The sequence below is a fragment of the Felis catus genome, chromosome A1 (assembly GCF_018350175.1).
Source record: "Felis catus isolate Fca126 chromosome A1, F.catus_Fca126_mat1.0, whole genome shotgun sequence".
NCBI lineage: Eukaryota > Metazoa > Chordata > Mammalia > Carnivora > Felidae > Felis > Felis catus.
In genome coordinates this window covers 20011948-20031527 of record NC_058368.1, presented here as the reverse complement: position 1 = coordinate 20031527, position 19580 = coordinate 20011948, and the positions used below count along the sequence as shown (strand labels likewise).

The window sequence follows — 19580 nt, the reverse complement described above, 5'->3', positions numbered from 1 at the left end:
GGAGATAAAAAATCAAGAGTTCTTTGAGACTTTAAAATGTGTGTTTTCATTTTAATGACAATATACAAATTGTTACACCAGTTGTAAAGACAACATTTTTCTTTCAGAGTGATAATTTGCAAATGAAAGATTTTCATAGAATTGGCCTTCTGTTTACTGTACCAGTGCTTTTCAAGCTGGTCCGTGGACTCCTGCCTATCCTAATATGTATTCTCTAGAATGACAGGAATTTCCTTTGCATTACTCAGGTTTGAGAAACACTGCTTCAAAGAATTGGTAGGATTTGAATATGTGGGTAAAGCAAGAGGCAGCTGCTGATGAAAAAGTCCTTTTCGACATTGAAAATGTAGCGAAGAAAGGAAGCTAACAGCAGTGCCAGGGGCTTCCTGGGGAACAGTGTAGTTCAGCTGAGCTGGAGCACTAGGTATGTGAAGAATAGTATTAAGATCCAGAAAGGTAGGTCAGATCTAGACAGTAGAGGGCCTTTATTCCAGACTAAGGATTTTTTTTTTCCATATAAATTACAGTTCTTAGTTGGGGTACTAAGTACAAAGCAGTGTTTGAAGGAAATCAAACTCAACTACTGAAGTACATGAGCATGCATTAATAATGACTTTCTCTGTTATAGTTATTTGAAATCATTTCCTATGGAGACATCATGGCTCTTTCTTCCCTGACTCAGTGGAGTTGGCAGATTGTCATAAATGGAGATGTATGGTAGAGACAGTGTTAGATGCAAAGATCAGGAGAGCCAAGTCCAAAGAGCCAACCTAGAGCATAGAACCAGAACCTGTGCTTATGATGGCTTCTGAGATCAAAGACCAGGTTTCCAGTTCAGAAGCCCAGAAGTGCTGGAAGGCAAGGCCAGAGGCAGAACAAGAAAGAAATCAGGACACATATAGGCAGCAAATCAAGAGGCAATCAGAAACCAGGAAGCATTGACGAGTGGTCCCTAGACAGAATTGTGAAATAGGCCAAGTTTATTCTTAGTGACTCTGGTTGACAATTAAGCTTTGGGTTGATGATGGCTTAAAGCAGTGGTTTGGGGCCAGGAAATGCACATCAGCATTGCCCACAGAGTTAAAAATGCACCAAATTCCCATACCCTGAGGCAAGTGATTCAGTAGAATTGGGATGGGCCCTGGTCATCTCATTTTTTATAAAGCTCTTTAGGTGAATCTTATAAATACTGATTAAGAACTATATGCTTAAAGTATAAAAATAATGTATATGTCTACATCTAGTAGTACACACTAAATAACTTTAAAAATTCACATACCCTTAGGGTTATTATTACATTTCTTAAAAGAAGTTCTTAAATCTGCAAAGTAAAGGGGGAAAAAACTATAAATGTGACACTAGTATAGATAACCGTGGATTCGTATCATATGCTTATTTAAATTGCAGGAATTCAACCATGTTTGACAAAAAATAAAAAGAGAAAACTAAATAGTACCAGAGCTTTCCAATCTCTGTGATTCTAGAACAATTCTGGTTTTATGCAGGCTTATTTATCTAAAACATGGCCCCTAAATGTAAGCCAACTATTTCATCAGACTCAAGTGAAAAAAACGGTGAGCTCTTGCAATGCTAGAGGGAGAATGAGTTGGGAGTATGTGCGCTAAATCCTGTGCTGTTGCAGTCTCGGGGATTAGGGAAAGTTTCTCTGGGAGGACATTGGTCAGAAGAGGTATGTGGGAGAAAATTTGCTCTTTGTTGTTGTTTTTTAAAGGAATGCTGCCTAATGCTAGGGCTCCAATTTAAAAGGGAATGAATAAATTATATGAAAGCCTCTGAAGGAGTGGCGACTCTGGCTTCAACAATAGCCTAAATTGTCGAAATAGGGCTATTTTAACAATTAAGAACTGATGAATTAGATTCATTTGTAGGCGCCAACCAGCACCCTGCTAAATTATTTTAAACCAATTAAGCAGGATAACACAGTTTAAAAATAATTATGTGCCAAGGACTTGGCTTACGGTATCTGGATGTGCCATCTGAACAGAGTAATCAGATGAACCCAATGTTCCTCATATGTAACCTAACAAAGTTTGTTTTGGCTGTCTTACCATTTTCTCAGCTCTCTGCTTTACTCTTTGAGATCACAGTAGTCAATGATGTTGACAGGTTGAGAACATTAAAAAAAAAAAAAAAAGAAAAGAACACACACACACACGCAAAACCAAGAAGTAATAAGCATAAAATTGAGATGTGAAACTAGACAGCAGAATGTATTTGGATATTACATATATAAAGAGATTTAATTTTGGTCATCCTAATCAATCCTCAAGGGAAAAAATGCTACTAAGGGACTACTTCTGAAGAGGAAATTAAACCTTTCCAACAAGCAGTATTTCACAGTAACAGTTGATGGCTCAGAGGATTCGAGATCAGTCCTGGAAATAGACACAACCAAATTGAGAATTAGAATCACAGTGGAGCAGTTTCTCCAGCTAAAGAGCATGACCATTGCTGTAATTCTTTCAATTAATGTTAATTGCATCCCTACTATGTGACAGGCACTATGGTAGGTCATAGAGTTTGTAATCTAATGGAAAGAAGACAGACCAGCATAATGAGACTGCACTATTATGATAAGTCAGCAAATACCAAGCATGATAATAAGACCTGTCTTAAGAGGATTGGTTTGAAAATGCAAGGTTACATACCATATTTCACCAATTCTGAGACACCACGGGTTCTAAGAAATGCCATTATTTTTGGAACACTGAAAGAAAAAAGGTGCTAATTAAACTATGACACAATGGTTTTTTTATCGATTAGAATTTTTCCACAATATATTGAATTCTACCAACCAGGAGCTTTAACGATGGAACATGTTATAAAAGAATACTCCACTATTGTCTTCAGTATTTTCTTCCAAACCATAGGCTTTTATTCTACAAGTTTTGATGCTCATGCTTTCTTGGTCCAACTAGAAGATGTCAGTGAAAAAGTTTTCAGACCACAATCAGGATTTATATCCTCTCTCTAAATGGTTGGTTGACTGAAATGTCTAGGGTTTGCAATTGCCTAGGCCTGCCACCAGGAATAACCATGAATTTTGCACATGTACAGCTACATCACAACTGCCTTCTGGTGACAGCATTGTAAGATGCCATTATTGCAAGTTGGCTTCCAATTTTAGAGATGTTAAAGTAGAAAGAAATGTACATTTTAGAATCGGGAAGATACCATTTAGTGCTGGTAGCTCTTAAAATAAGCATCGTTAGAATACACAAAGAGCTCTGTGAGCACTGGGGATAGAGCAGCTGATCTCACAAAGGAAGTGATATGCACTCAGATAGAAATCATATGGGAATGGGACATGTGTGTGGACGTGTGGTGGAATTGAGGCCAGACCTGAAAGAAAGGGGAGACAGAGCTGAGCCGATCTCTAGGGGAAGCCAGAGTTTATCCATTTACTTTACTGAAGTTGAGGAAAACATTTGTGGTTTGAAATGCTAATACGTATTAACCCTCTGAGAGGGTTTCATGTCCAACTAGGAACTTTTGAATTTTATCTTTGGGTGATAGGGAAACCAAGTTTGGGGGGAAGGGAGTGATATAATCACATTCTCATTTTAGAACGATGACTTCAGTAAACAGTTGGAAAGGAATGATTAGAACGGAAAGACCATGGCAAGGAGACCGGTGAGGCAATTTCTGCCTCACTACTCCTGGGGAAGTGGCACCAGGAAAGAAAGGAGAGGGTCCAAAAGACATTGAGGTGCTAGAATTGACAGAACTTGGTGAACTGAGTGGATGCAGGCAGAATCATCTATTTTGACATTCAATCCATCTTGTGTCATGTAAAGTGAATATCATCGAACTATAACTGTAGATTCCAATAATAACCAATGGTGTTTTCTCAGTCATTTGTTCAACAAATACCTCTCTAGTATGTGCGGGAGCTGGGAATTTAGCAGTGAATAAAGCACAGGAAAATGCCTGTCCTTATGAAGTTTACATTCTAGTGGGAGAGGTAGGCAATAAACAAGGTCAATGAGTAATCCTATGCCAAGTGTACTCCATGTGCTAAGGAGGAGGAATAAAGCAGGAAAGGAAAAGAGTGATGCAGAGGGAGGAGTGTTGTGGTTTTAGATATGGAGAGCAGAAAAGACCTCATTAAGAAAATGACATTTGAGCAGAGACCTGAAAGAAAGGAGAGAGAGAGCTGAGCCGATCTCTAGGGGAAGCCAGAGTTTATCCATTTACTTTACTGAAGTTGAGGAAAACATTTGTGGTTTGAAATGCTAATACATATTAAAGTCTTATCTGCTGGTTAGTTTTCTTTGTTGATGCTTAATAAGTATTGTTATTCATAACAAGTGTAATTAATAATGATTTGCTGATAATTATATTCTTATTAATAGCAGTATTCTGATACGTATTCTTTGCTGACATAGGTTCAATTATTCATGAAATATTATTGAGACACTTACTTGTCTTCAGGTCAATAGGTACTGTTTTAGATTCTGGGGATTCAGTGCTAAATGAGATAGACCTAATCCCTACCCTCATAGAGTTGCCAGATAAAATCCAGGACTCACAATCAACTCAGAATTTCAGATAATGCATAACTGTTTAGTGATGTCACAAATTTAGTAATTTGACATATTATTACAAATTACATGGGAACATGTAATTACGAATGTTATCTGGAACACATAGGAAAAAATTATGTGTTGTCTATCTGAAATTCATATTTAACTGGTGTCCCGTATTTTTATTTTGCTGAATCTGGCAATTCTATGACTTCACTGAACTTACAACCTAAGTACCAGAGTCAGAGATTAGTAAATACAGCTGGCATCCAGTGGCCATGTACCACCTGGGAAGGCATAAAATGGAAGGCACTGTGACTCTAAATGTGTGGAGAAAACCTGCCTGCCAAGGAAGAACACCCACCCTTAAGAGCAAGAAATAAACTTGTGTTTGAGCCATGTGTTTTGGATCCATTTGTAACATTCTTTCTTTGTTTTACCAACCTAGCCTAACTAACTTAATGTGTCAGCCCCTGAAGCCTATGGGCATGCCCAGATTTACTCGAGAATCAAAAGTTTTCATCTAATGTACCAACAACTAAAAAATACGTATGTAAATAAAAGCAACAGAGAGGTAGGCCAAACCCTTAAAATGCTTGTCCTATTATAGCTTTAAACCTTAGTGTTTTGAAGGCAGTCATGAAGCACATCAGAGCAATATTTAAGAATTACATAATTTAATGGTTTCCCTAAGCAACTAACACTATGTATTATTCCCAGCTATTAAAACATTTTAAATATCTTTTCTTTCAGTTATTGAATGTAGACAGGTGTTGTAGGCATTGAAAATTATAAATAAGACATGCTCTCTGACTTTAGAAAGTATAGAGCCTAGTAGAAGACATAAAGATATATAATAGTAGGCAAAATACAATCAGTGCCACAAGATAAGTGCAAATTGTATCTCTAATTGAAGTGAGTTCAGACCAGTTAGAATAGAATATAGCAACTGAATGAAAAAGCACTTTTTTCTTCAAAGCTTTACAATGTTCTATCTTCACATTTCACTTAAAAGAATGTGTCAAAAATGTACCAAATACGAAAATAATAGAAAAATAAAAATCACTTTAATCTCACTACCTGGACAGAGCCACTGATAACATTTTAGTATATATCTCCTTTATATATTAAATTGGGGTCTTTTTAATATGCTTTAATATGCTTTTTAATATGCTTCCTGTCTTGCTTTTTTTTCTACTTAATATAATGTGAGCATTTTTCATGCAATCATTTTTAAATATGACTTTTAATAAATGTAGACTATCCCATGCCATGGCTATATCATGACTTACTTTCCTCTTATTAGTAAATATTTTGTTTATGTCTAGATGTTTTACTTTTATAAATAATGATGCATTAAACAGCCCTATACCTAAATCTTTGTAATCTTTCAACAACTACTATTTGAACACTACCTACTGCTCTGGATTTTTGAGATACATTAGTGAACAAATAGTCCCAAATCCCTGCCCTCGTGGTGGGGAAGGAGAAAGAGAAACAATATATACGTAAATTATAGATTACATCATATATTTATAAATGCTCTGCAGAAAAAGCAGGGAAGAGGAATAAGAAGTGGTAGGACTAGATGTTACCCTTTTATTTATTTTTTAAGTTTATTGATTTTGAGACAATGCATGAGCAGGGGAGGGGCAGAGAGAGAAGGGGAGAGACAGAATCCCAAGCAGGCCCTGCACTGCCAGTACAAAACCTGATGTGGGGCTTGAACCCACAAACCATGAACCGTGAGATCATGACCTGAGCAGAAACCAAGAATCGGTTGCTTAACCACCTGAACCATCCAGGCGCCCCTAGGTGTTTCCCTTTTAAGCCTGTACTATGGAAATACTTAAAACAGGGAGTGGAATTTGATAAATGCCAAAAAAAGAAGTTAAAAAATGCTATGAGGAGCATTTACCTAAGAGGACAGGCCAAGAAAGAGAAGCAAACGCTTAGCAGGAAAAAAGATGGACAACCAGGTACCAATTTGGCCAAAGTAAAGAGAAAGAGAATTTCAGAAAGGAGACTGCATTTTCAAAAGTTACTGAAGTATCAAATAAAGTAGAGGCTGAACAAAAACTGTCAGGTTTGAGAAAGCCATTGTTGACTTTTATAAGGGTCTTGTTAGAGGAATATGGACACAGGAGAAATAAGGTAAATTAGATCACTAGGGATTTTAGTCAATAGAAGGCAGAAAATATAAACTCTTTTTGCACTAAAAAAGGAGATGGGATGGTAGGTAGCTCAAAGGACCAAAGAGAACTTTTATTTTAAGGTAAAGGAAAAACCCAAACATGTTTTTAGGTAAAAAGCAGAGGAGGGGCGCCTGGATGGCTCAGTCTGTTGAGCATCTGTTGATTTTGGCTCAGGTCATGATTTCAAAGTTCGTGAAATTGAGTCCTGAGTGCCACGTTGGGCTCTGCGCTAAAAGCAAGGAACGTGCTTGGGATTCTCCCTCTCTCCCTCTGTTTCTGCCCCTCCCCCACACTGTCTCAAAATAAATAAATACACATTTACTTAGGTTGATTTATCTTGAGAGAGACAGAGAGAGCATGAGCGGGGAAGGGGCAAGGAGCGAGGGAGAAAGGGAGAATCCCAAGCAGGCTCTGTGCTGTCAGCCATTAGCACAGAGCTGATGTGGGGCTCAAACCCACAAAACTTGCAAGATCATGACCTGAGCTGAAATCAAGAGTCAGACGCTTAACCGACTGAGTCACCCAGGCACCCAAACATTTGTTAAAAAAGACAGAAAAAAGGGATGCCTGGGTGGCACAGTGGGTTAAGCGTCCGGCTTCAGGTCAAGTCATGATCTCACAGCTTGTGGTTCGAGCCCCGTGTCAGGCTCAGAACCTGGAGCCTGCTTCAGATTCTGTCTCCATCTCTTTGCCCATCCTCCACTAGTGCTCTCTCTCTCTCTTTCTCAAATGTAAACATTAAAAAATTATTTTAAAAAAGACAAAAAAAGAGCAGAGGAAAACTGAAGGTGTGAAAGAGGTGTGGTGGGTCTCAGGATCAGGAAAGACAGGGTCAAGAGCATAGGTGGGAACATTGGGATGTGAAAGAAGGGGTACTGACTTCTCTGAGACCAGAAATAATGACAAGAATATGAACAATGCCCAGCACAGTGCCTTGTACCATGGTTAATTTTTTGTGTCAACTTGACTGGGTCATGGGGTGCCCAGAAATTTGGTCAAATGTTATTCTGGGTGTGTCCGTGAGGATGTTTTGAATAACGTTAACATCTGAATGGCTAGATTAAGTAAAGCAGATGGCCCTCCTTAGAGTAGGTAGCCTTCAGCCAATGGAAGACCTGACTGAACAGAGACTTACCCTCCCATGAGTAAAAGGGCACTCCTCCTGCCTGACTGCATCCAGCTGGGACTTTGGTCCTTTCCTACCTTCGGCCAGACTCAGCACCGAAACACGGACTCTTCTTGGGTACTGAGCTTGCTGAGTGGAGGACTGGAAGTATGCCATCAGCTCCCCGGGGTCTCCAGTGTGCCAGCTGCTGGTCTCAGGACTCCTCTACCTCCATAATTACGTGAGCCAATTTTTTATGCTCTCTCTCTCTCTGTCTCTGTGTCTCTTTCTCTCCTGTTTCTCTTGGTTCTGTTTCTCTGGAGAACCTTGCCTAACACGCCAGTACCTAGTACTAAAGGTTTAACGTGTGTATGTCAAATGACAGAAGAAGAATTACAGAGAAATTCAGAGGCGGAAAGGATGTTTGCTGAGCGAATTGTGGGAAACGGATGGCCACCCACTCTGACCAGTGACACCCAGGGCTAAGCTGAATGCTCCAGGGAAATCCCTTTAGTGCTAATAGGGGACCGTATAGAATGGGGCACCTGGGTGGCTTAGTCGGTTAAGCATTGGACTCTTGATTTCGACTCAGGTCATGATCCCAGTGTTCCTGAGTTCAAGCCCTGCACCAGGCTCCGCTCTCCTTGGGATTCTCTCTTCTCTCCCTGTCTCTCTGCCCCTCCAGTGCATGCACTCTCATACGCACTCTCTCTCAAAATAAATAAACCTAAAAAAAATACCCTTAAAAAATAGGGAACAGTATGGACAAGCAAGCAGATCATCTGGACTCTCAGTGGGCAAAGATTCTGACAGGCAGGTGATCAAGCTCGGAAAAATCCAACCAACATTCCTATAAGTGGTCAGAGCTTAGAGTCAGGAGAGTGATGTGAATGGGTAAAGACCAAATGTTACTGGCGTCGAGGAAATGGGAAGAAAACAAACATTTCATTGCCTGCTTGTGCCAGGCACTCTGCTAGAGCTCCCCACGATCATTTAATCTTCTAACAAACCTGCCAGCTAAGTGTTATTACTTTTTCAGAAAAGGAATCAGGAGACCAAGTAATATTCATGAACATAGTTCAAAGTCACAAAGCAGAAGAGCACGAGAACCTGGATCTGCTTTCAGAGGCATGATTCCGGGGAAGTCTGGAAGGAGTTATCGTTGACCCCTCGGTGGGAATTGGTGCTTGGGGACGGAGCTCCACTCCCTGCGAAGATGAAGAACCGGGACACCTGGCGTGAAACCAAGGTGGAGACTCGGGCACCGAGGAAAACGACAGGGAGACCCATCCACAAAATCTCTTACAAGGGGAGAATTTGCTCCTAGGAAGAAGATGGAAAGGATAAAGGGGTGAGAGCTTCTAGGATATTAGTGAGAATGTCATTTTAATATTTAGTTCACTAGCCTCCACAGACCCATGTTCTAAAACGGTGAGTAAAATATCTTACCCTGTTATTATGCAGCATCTATCATTGCTGATGGGCACATAGGAGCTCTCATGACATCCACTTAATTTGCCAGATTAAATGATGCCCCTTGTTCCCTCTTTAAAACATGCCCACAGTATGGTATATACTCAAAAGTAGTAGAATTCCCTTTAATATAATTGTGAACGTCCACTCTCCTTGCAAGCTCCAGGCTTCTTCCCTCAAGTCCCTGTATACCAGCTGAACTTGTCGTTATAATCCTGTTAATTAATTCAATATTGTATAAACCAATGGAATGTAAACAAGTCACTGAAGAAATTGCTATCAAATGGGATGCAAGCAAGGAAACTACAAAAGCCCAGAAAACGTAAAAATCTACAAATATTTTGCATTTCAAAAGATTGACAAATGAAATGTAGTTCAGGTTAAAATTAAAAGTTGAAGGTATGTAGCATCGTTTTTCTTTTCTGTGCTTTTTCTTTAAAATTTTTTTTTAACGTTTATTTATTTTTGAGAGAGAGACAGAGTGTGAGCGGGAGAGGGGCAGAGAGAGAGGGAGACCCAGAATCCGAAGCAGGCTCCAGGCTCTGAGCTGTCAGCACAGAGCCCGACGCGGGGCTCGAACTCAGAGACTGAGAAATCATGACCTGAGCCGAAGTCGGATGCTCAACCGACTGAGCCACCCAGGTGCCCCTTTTCTGTACATTTTCAATTCACCAACAGTACCGGTGTTGGATGAGAATGCTTTTACTCTATCTGTATTGTACTTGTAGAGCACTTTCGTTCCTTCTTTCTAAAAAAGCACAATCTGTCTAGTAAAGCAAAATTCAAGACGGGAGTCCATGTTCTTTTAGTGACTCCATTTGGCACTTTTCTGTGAAACCTCTGTACAGAGTATAACGCTACCTGTTTGATTAGGCTATTCCTCTAAATCTTAGGGATAGCATGACTCTTATGTGTTCAGTTTTTGCATTGTGAACACTAATAGCTCACTAGCATTCATAAGACTGCCCGGAATCATGCTTTTGAGGGCCGGATTGTTGCTGTTGCTTTTTTATAGGCCAATATGTACAGCATTTTAATAGTTCTGTCTTTAAGGACTCTTAGACATAATCGGGCACAATTTTCTTGTATTAAAGATAAGTACACTGAGGACTAGGGTCAAAGACACTTGTCCAAGGTAAAAAATTTATTAAAATTAAGGGAAATGTTTGTATCTCCCCTATGCTATACAGCACTTTTAATCCAAAGTTCTCAAAGCACTTTTGAATCAGATCATTAATGATTCTGATGCCTGAGCATCCAATTATTATCCTATTTTCTACCTGCTTGGTTGCCTCCTCTCAGACACGGAAAGGTCAATGTTTTCTTTGCAGGTGAATTGGTTGAGAACTGCATTCATCCATAAATAAGAAACCTGAAAAACAAGGGTTATTTTTATCACATATACCAGTGGAAGACAGTCCAGGCGGGCCTCATTTGTCCAATCTAAGTTTTAGAACGTCATTAAGAACGTGAGGCGTTCTCTGTTTTCTTGTCCAGCCCATCTTAATGCATTCTTGTTACCTGGCAGTTAGCTATTTCACCTCAAATATTGTAGGTCTGCATTGGCAGAAGAAATGGAAGAAGAAAAGAAAGCACGTCAGCTGATCTGGACTTGCTTTGAAAAGAGATTTTCTGGCACCACACTTAATAATTTCCTCGTCGATCTGATTGGCCAGCTGTGTTACTTGGCCCCTCTTATCTGCATAGTGGCTGCACTGTGTGTTGGGAGGGCAACCAGGAGTCTTTATCACTGCAGGACCGTTGCCAAGATTAAGAAGAAGGTAAGTGCGGTGCTTGGCATGCGCTTGGCCCCCGGTAGACGCTGAAAAATCGGTAGCTCTTACTCTGAAAAAAATGAAACCAGCGGTGACGCCTCCAGATTTCTTCCGTAGTAATTACAAAGAAGGGTTTTATACGTGTAAAGAATCTAGTGTGGTAATAAAATAAGTTTTAGGAGAAAAACAAATTTTTACTAAACTTGCATTTGGCACTAAAATATTGGTATGGCAACTTTTAAAAATTCATTTGAGTAACCAGATCATCATTCTGGACAATGGTCAATAGTCTCAAAAATCTGAAATGCAAATGACACTTTCTCTCTGAGTTGGAAAACATTTATTGTATTTAATTATCATTAAAAGAACTTTATATCATGGGGCGCCTGTCTGGCTCTGTTGGTAGACAGAGAATGCGACTCTTGAACTCACGGTGTGAGTTCAAGCCCCACATTGGGCATGGAGCCTACTTAAAAAAAGAGAGACAGAGAGAAAGTAGTTTTTATCATAACTAAATCATGTTCAAATTAGTGATAGGTTGAGAAAATATCTATTGAACCATTAAATCTACCACAAATATCCATTTGTATTATTCATATATTCATTGTTAAGTAAAGACCTTGACCTTCAAAAGATGTATCTGTGGGAATCACTGGGTTTCTGACTTCAGTTGTAAGAATTTCTAGTTTGTAATAAGCACTGCCGTTAGACTGGCAATACCAGAAGTTTTATGTGAGGTACTTCATTTTGTGAAGCAACAAGAAGAAGAAAAAAAAAAAAGAAAAATATGTATTTTATAAGAAAATTAACCATTTTTAACATGAAAAGTATTAGCAGAATTTCATAGATATAAAAATACCTAAAGTTAACATCTGCCTCATCTATAGGAAATATCATGTATGTACCAGTCAATCCCATGATAACACAAAAAGCTCAAGCACAATCCATTACTGTGTTATACTGGACTATTACTATGTAAATTGTTTTGAAATGAGTAGGAAAAAAAAAAGTTCACATAAACCATTGCCTTAAAACTTTCTTTAAAATGAACTAAATGGGGCGCCAGGGTGGCGCAGTCGGTTAAGTGTCCGACATCAGCCAGGTCACGATCTCGCGGTCCGTGAGTTTGAGCCCCGCGTCAGGCTCTGGGCTGATGGCTCGGAGCCTGGAGCCTGTTTCCGATTCTGTGTCTCCCTCTCTCTCTGCCCCTCCCCCGCTCATGCTCTGTCTCTCTCTGTCCCAAAAATAAATAAAAAACGTTGAAAAAAATTTTTTTAAATGAACTAAATGTTAGAGGGGTGTGTGTGTGTGTGTGTGTGTATGTGTGTGTGTGTGTGTGTGTGTAATAAAAGGAAGGGAATCTAGCCTTTTTAAAAGTCCATCTAGGAGTCATCATGCTTAGTGCTTTACAAATACTTGTATTTCACAATCTTTACAACAACTCTGAGACGCTAATACTCCAGTAAGGGGAAATCACATGGAAAGGAGACATCAGAGAGATTCTTAAGTGTCCCAAACAGGGACTGAGGGGCTACAATTCAAAGGTGGATCAGATTCCTCTGCTCTGTACCCTAAACACGTGATTGTCCCGTGAATATGACTTAGCCTCTTTGTCTTTCATGTAGCAGTGTTGTGACTTTTGACGCTAATACATGTATTGTGGATGTAAATAGATGTATTTGGTTCAAGGTTCCTTTTCAAAGTACAACCCAAGAAAATAAAAGCATTGTAGTATAGAGAAATGAATAATTAAATGAATGTAGCCGAATTTATAAAATCTGAACCCAAACTGCCCCTTGATCACAAAGTTTGCCTTTTTTTCGTCTGTAATTACCAAAATACTTAACTCAGTTATGCACCTAACTTTATATATGTATATGTCCGTGTGTATATGTACATATATCTGCAAATTGCAGTTTTTAACTACCATAGTTCTGCCAGGGAGCATGTACATGGTTTTTTCTTTTGCCTTTTTCTTGCTTACTTTTCCCTTTTCTTGAATCTATCCCATCACATATAGTTAAGCCTGTAGTATGCAAGTCTTTCTCTTCTTTAAATTATTTCATCCAGGGGCACCTGCGTGGCTCAGTTGGTTAAGCGTCTGACTCTTGACCTCAGCTCAGGTCATGATCTCACAGATTGTGAGATGGACGGCACAGAGCTGTGATTCTCTCCCCCTCTCTGCCCCTGCCCCACTCACGCTCCCACGCGTGCTCTCTCTCTCTCTCTCTCTCAAAATAAATAAATAAACTTTCTAAAAAATTATTTCAGCTAGCCTAATTGCACCTCTTCCAGTTCCATGCTGGAACCCTCACCCCAACTCCAAGGTAGCACATGTCCAGCTCTGGCCTATGGCTCGTGCTGCAACATTATCGCTCCATTGGCAATATTCTCACTGCTGGAAGCCAATCTCAGCTGTGAAGGAGAATTTGTTTAGGCATAACAGTATCAACATTGGAAAGATATTTTCTATCTCTTCTGAAAAGAACTCAAGTCAAAAGCACATCTCTCTTTAATCCATTGGATCTTTACAGATAAAAAAAAAAATGAAGTTCAAGTGCCCTTCATTTTTCTCACTAATGCATCCAACAAAATCCTTTTACTCCTTTTAAGGAGTACCATTTTCACTTTCATAAAGAATTCTCAAACCTATTAGCTGCTCAGATCTGATAGTTTGCTCCCTTCCGCAGGTCAAGCTGAGCAAACTCCCACTGCAGCAAAGCCACCAGGAACTCTAGTTACTGAAGGTGGCCATATTCCTTCACAAAAAGGGCCTAGAAAGTGCTAGCAATGCCCTGTTCCTCTTAACCACCTCCAGCCCTCTCTCAAGGAAATGGCCAAAGTTAGGGGCGCCTGGGTGGCGCAGTTGGTTAAGCGTCCGACTTCAGCCAGCTCACGATCTCGCGGTCCGTGAGTTTGAGCCCCGCGTCAGGCTCTGGGCTGATGGCTCAGAGCCTGGAGCCTGTTTCCGATTCTGTGTCTCCCTCTCTCTCTGCCCCTCCCCCGTTCATGCTCTGTCTCTCTCTGTCCCAAAAATAAATAAACGTTGAAAAAAAAATTTAAAGAAAAAAAATGGCCAAAGTAAAAATGGCTGGCATGGTAGATTTTTGTTTTTTTTTAATGAAGTAAAAATGTATACTCACATTATGAATAAACTGTGTTTTAAAGTATGCCCTGCCTTATTTTCTCAGGTATAAACAGATTTCAAGGCGATGTCAATAAACCAGGTTTCAAGAAACTACTAAAACATTTTTTGTGAGTTGCTTTCATTTTATCTGAATTTTAATATGTATTTCAACACTTGGCTATACCAGAGTATGTAGGTTTGTCTGTCATTTCATAGCTGTCAAAGGGAAATTCTTATTTTAAACCTCTACATCATCATTAAACACTTCTAATAATAAAAGGCCTAAATTTTAAGCCCTCGGGGACATCAAAGTATCTCATTTACTATGTTGATCCAGCTCTGCCGGCATGTTGCAAAACAGATACGGAATAGGCGAAAGAGGGTCAGAACAAAACCGAACACTGTTATCTCCTTGTTGACAATACCTAAGATGATAAAATATTTTGTTTAAAACTGGTGGGCTGTCTTAGTAAGTGAACCAAGAAAGGGTGGGGGAGCTCCTAAATGTATCTATTTTAGGCTACATCTTATAATTGACCCTTTTTCCTTTTTAAGTAAATGTATGCCTCCTCCTACCTAGCTCAGAGCCTTGTTACAACATCCTTAGGAAAGAAAGCAGTCATTTAAAAATGGAGTTGAAAGTCCACATTTCAGCCTTGTAATGTGGTTGCATCGTGTGGTGACCTTGGAGACTTAGCTCCAGTTGTGCAAAGTCTCATAATGCGGAGGAGCACAGCTTAGAAAATAACAAAACCCCAACATTCTTTTTTACTCTACTCAATATTTTTACTTGTTACAGTCTCCTTGAGGAAGTGTTGGCTCTGATAAAAGGGCAACAGGCATTTGCCTCATGGTCTGAAGTTTGATAGCCAAAAATAAACATGGGTGGGTGGGGGGGCGATCATGACTTTCAGACGCATGACTTTGAGATTTGGCCCAGGCCGAACTCAAGTTTACCTTTGCACTGTAAAAAAAAAAGTTTGCCAGGCAAATGGGTAAACGGTAGAGTTTATCTCACTTAATGATGAATGTCAAACTATCCAAGATCCTTCAGGCTCAAAATTGTTTATTCATGAATAACGAGAGCATTGCAAACCCCTGTAAAAATCACCTAATTTTCATAACCCGATCCTGTGTGTTGGTGTATTTTTAAAGTTACGAAAAGTTTTTTTTTTAATGCTTATTTATTTTTGAGAGAGAGAGAGCAAGAGAGGGAGAGGGAGAACATGAGGGGGATGGGCAGAGAGAGGGGAGCAGAGGATCCAAAGCGGGCTCTGCACTGACAGCAGCAAGCCCAACGTGGGGCTCCATCTCACGAACCATTGAGATCATGACCCAAGCTAAAGTCGGTCACTCAACTGACTGAGCCACCCAGGTGCCTCTAAAGCTATAAAAGTTTTTTAAAGTTACAAACTTATAAAACTCATGAAACTTTTAGAAAAGTGGTGATGAGATAGATAGATGGGGGGGGGAGAGAGAGAGAGAGAGAGAGAGAATGTATGTATTTATTTATTTTTATTTTAAATTCAGTTGATAATTCTCAAGTGGAGACTGTTAACTGGGACGTTTTTGGAAATGTACAAGGGCACTTTTGGTTTCTCAGGGACAGAAGGGAGATGTGCAGCAGGGAACTACTGACATTCAGTGCCAGGAGCTAGGAATATGAAACATCCTGCTAAGTTTGGCACTGAACAACCATGAAATGCCAATGGCGCGCTCACCCTTGAGAAACCCAAGGGACCCATCAATTACAAGTAAATGACGTGTTGTGAAGAAGTACAGAGGCAGAGGAGTCTAGGGGTTCTGTGTGGGCTGTGGAGCCACACAGCTGGAGCTCAAAGCGAATTTCTGGCTGAATGACCACAGCTATGTCAGTTAAGTGGCCTAAGACTCAGTTGCCCCACCTGTAAAACGGGCATACTAATACCTGCCTCACAGAATTTTGTTGTAAGGGTTAAACAAGTTAAAATATATGATGTGCTTGGCATATGGTAAGCTCTCAATGTTGGCTGCTGCTATTACAAATTCACTCAAGCCCTTCATTTTATATTAATTGGAGTGGGTAAGAGGATGTACAAATACGTTCTTAAATACCTGAGGCTTCTACATTTAAAAATATTCGGTCTGGAATCCATTATGTGTCTGAAGATGTTTCTTCATGACGACGGCCATGTTGTAAGCCTGCTCTCAGTCATTAGATGCATTCGGATGAAGCAGTTAAGAGAAGATGGAGTGGGAGCAGGAAGCATACCCAGGTTTCAGACAACTAGTGTGGGCCGTCAAAAAGGAAGAGCGTAAGGTGGACACTTTATTCGGTGAAGGGATGCAGAGGAGGTCTGACCAAATTATAACGGTGGGTTTGAACCGTGGTGATCATAGCTGGTGAGATACAACTGAGGAGAGATCATTACTAACTTAAAAACATTTGTGCAACACTGCACTTCCGTGGGGTCGGTGAGCCTTGAGCCTATCAGTGGAGACGTGGAACATTCTGAACAGTTAAATGCTTCTTTCTGTAAAAGAGGAGGCTCTCTGCTCTGCAGTGAAATCTTGGATTTGTTGTTTGCACACAGAGCGCCTTGTTTGTATAACACTCATTTTTAACTGTAATTCAGTCTTTTGAGCCTGTAAAGGAAAAGCCAATGAAAACAAGTTTTACTTCTATTAAGACTTGAAAAGCCCAAAAGTGAATATTAAATTAATCTTAGTGTTTTATATATAAAACAACAACAACAACAACAACAACAACTGAATCCAAACAAGAACGAGGTTAGTGCCCGTGAGAAGAACAGAATAGCTCATCACAGGTGGATGGACCGTGTTTTTCATAAGTACAAATTCAGCAGGAACTAAAAAGACAAAAGGATACCAGTTACCCTTCCAATTTGCTAAATCAAAGTTCTGTGACTGTCAGATGATTTATGTGATGATTCAAATGATCAAATGCTTGAATCACAAATGGATTTTAGTAATATCACCATTAGTAGATATCTAAACATAGCAGCAATAGTACTATGTTGATTCATTCCCTTTCAAAGACTGAATCACAAAGTACAAGATCTAGTGAATCGGAATTCATCAATTCTGTTCCCCTATGTGTCTCTCTTGGTGCCTCTTCCACACCCTGAACCTTCACACGGCTCAAGATTCAATATCCTCCATTATGTTCTTTAGCTATACCTTTGCATCAGGCACATACATCCTCTATCCGGACACGTTCTTAAAAGTCATCTTACTGGCACTACAGTGAAAGTTTCTCAAACCTCTGTCTCCAGCATTGTCCCCTTGCTTGTCCTCCAGTCATCATGTTTCCAAGGACTATTAGAAACTGCCACCTAAGGGGCACCTGGGGGGCTCATTCAGTTGAGCATCAGACTCTTGGTCTGGGCTCAGGTCATGATCTCAAATTTCATGAGTTCAAGCCCACATGAGGCTCCATGCTGGCAGTGCGAAGCCTGCTTAGGATTCTCTCTCTCCCTCTCTCTCTCTGTCTCTCTTGAAATGAATAAATAAACCTAAAAAAATATTTTAGGGGGGCGCCTGGGTGGCGCAGTCGGTTAAGCGTCCGACTTCAGCCAGGTCATGATCTCGCGGTCCGTGAGTTCCAGCCCCGCGTCAGGCTCTGGGCTGATGGCTCGGAGCCTGGAGCCTGTTTCCGATTCTGTGTCTCCCTCTCTCTCTGCCCCTCCCCCGTTCATGCTCTGTCTCTCTCTGTCCCAAAAATAAATAAACGTAGAAAAAAAAATATTTTAGGAATTGCCACTTAAATACAAAAATTCTACTCAAGGGGAGTCTGGGTGACTCAGCCATCTAAGTGTCCACTCTTGATTTGGGCTCAGGTCATGATCCAAGAATCATGCAATGGGGCCCCGCATTGGTCTCCATGCTGATTGTGGAGCCTACTTGGGATTGTCCCTCTCCCTCTGCCCCTACCCCCCTCCACCCGAGAAAATAAACTTAAAAAACACTTCTTTAAATGCACACATTTCCTTCTCACATCCAAACAATCAACAAATCTAGTCTATGTTCAAAACGTATTCAGTGACTTCTCTTTGCTCCAGCCTGGCCCAACCCCCCACCCTTACCCCACCTCACTCTTCTGAACACAGCAGCCATAGTGGTGCCTTTAAAATGGAAGTCACATCCTGACACAGTCGTACACAAAGCCCCTCAATGGCATCCCATTTCATGCAGAATAAAGCCAAATCTCTTATGATCTGTAAGATCCCACCCGATGAGACCTTGACCTCGTCTCTTCCTCTTCTTTTCCTTGTTCACTCTTCTCATTGTTTCCTCTGGCTGGAATGCTTACTTCCAGACACCTGCATGACCCTTGTACCCTCCTTGAGGTCTTTCCTTGAATGACTTCTCCGTGAGTACTTTTCTGACCACCTTGAATCCCCCTTCCCCATTTTTTCATTCCACAACACTTATCATTGACATCAACTTCAGTTTACTTATTTGTTGTTTTGTTTTGTTTTAATCTCTCCACACTGGAAAGTGTGGGGACAGAGATGTTAGTCTGTTTTATTTACTGGTGGATCCCCAGGGTCTAGAACAAGGCCTACCACACAAATATAATTGAATGAATATTTCTTTTTTTTTTTAATTTTTTTTTTCTCAACGTTTATTTATTTTTGGGACAGAGAGAGACAGAGCATGAACGGGGGAGGGGCAGAGAGAGAGGGAGACACAGAATCGGAAACAGGCTCCAGGCTCCGAGCCATCAGCCCAGAGCCCGACGCGGGGCTCGAACTCACGGACCGCGAGATCATGACCTGGCTGAAGTCGGACGCTTAACCGACTGCGCCACCCAGGCGCCCCGAATATTTCTTGAATGAAGCCAAAACTCTCTGATTCTTCTAAAACCAGCTTCTCATAAGGACTACCCTATTTTTTCTAGAAGTTTCCTGTTTTCTCCTGTTAAAAAAATCCATCCAGACTAAAAATTCCGCAACTGTCTTTAGCTCTGTCACTATGATATCTGATGAATTGCTAAATTCTTTCAGTTCCACAATGCTATTGGACTCTATGCTCCTCCTTTTTAAAAATTTTTTAAAGTTTGTTTATTATTTATTCTGAGAGAGGAACAGAGAGAGTGAGCAGGGGAGAGGCAGAGAGAGAATCCCAAGGAGGCTCCACGCTGTCAGTGCAGAGCCCGACGCAGGGCTCAAACTCACAAACCTGAGCTGAAATCAAGAGTCAGAGGCTTAACCCACTGAGCCACCCAGGCACCCCTGTGACCTTCCTTCTTATTTCTGCTGCCACCACCTTCACTGATGACAGCATAGGTTGGAATCAGAAGACCTGGGTTTGAATTCCCTCTCTACCATTTCCTAGCCATAAGGTCTTGGGCAA

The 19580-nt window shown here is 40.5% G+C and overlaps 1 protein-coding gene and 1 long non-coding RNA gene across 4 annotated transcripts in view; one reads left to right on the top strand and one right to left on the bottom strand.

Moving 5' to 3' along the window:
• LOC102900676 overlaps nt 1–19580 on the bottom strand; it is a 90856-nt gene that overhangs the window by 2119 nt on the left and 69157 nt on the right. Inside the window, exons 6-11 of one of the 3 annotated variants that reach the window (XM_045052580.1) lie at nt 16317–16847; nt 10862–11165; nt 10601–10692; nt 8958–9170; nt 2670–2728; nt 37–2396 (exon numbers count right to left, since the gene is read on the bottom strand). In XM_045052580.1, the coding sequence (XP_044908515.1) occupies nt 2356–2396; nt 2670–2728; nt 8958–9170; nt 10601–10692; nt 10862–11165; nt 16317–16357 (750 nt within the window). In that variant the 5' untranslated portion in view covers nt 16358–16847 and the 3' untranslated portion in view covers nt 37–2355. Of the gene's footprint in view, nt 1–36; nt 2397–2669; nt 2729–8953; nt 9171–10600; nt 10693–10861; nt 11166–16316; nt 16848–19580 lie in introns of those variants that run through there. The other 2 variants (XM_045052578.1, XM_045052583.1) reach the window with 2 other exon arrangements.
• LOC123383942 lies at nt 9062–15090 on the top strand. Its single transcript, XR_006594384.1, has 3 exons — nt 9062–9198; nt 10876–11101; nt 14287–15090. It is a non-coding gene; the product is annotated as an uncharacterized LOC123383942 (long non-coding RNA).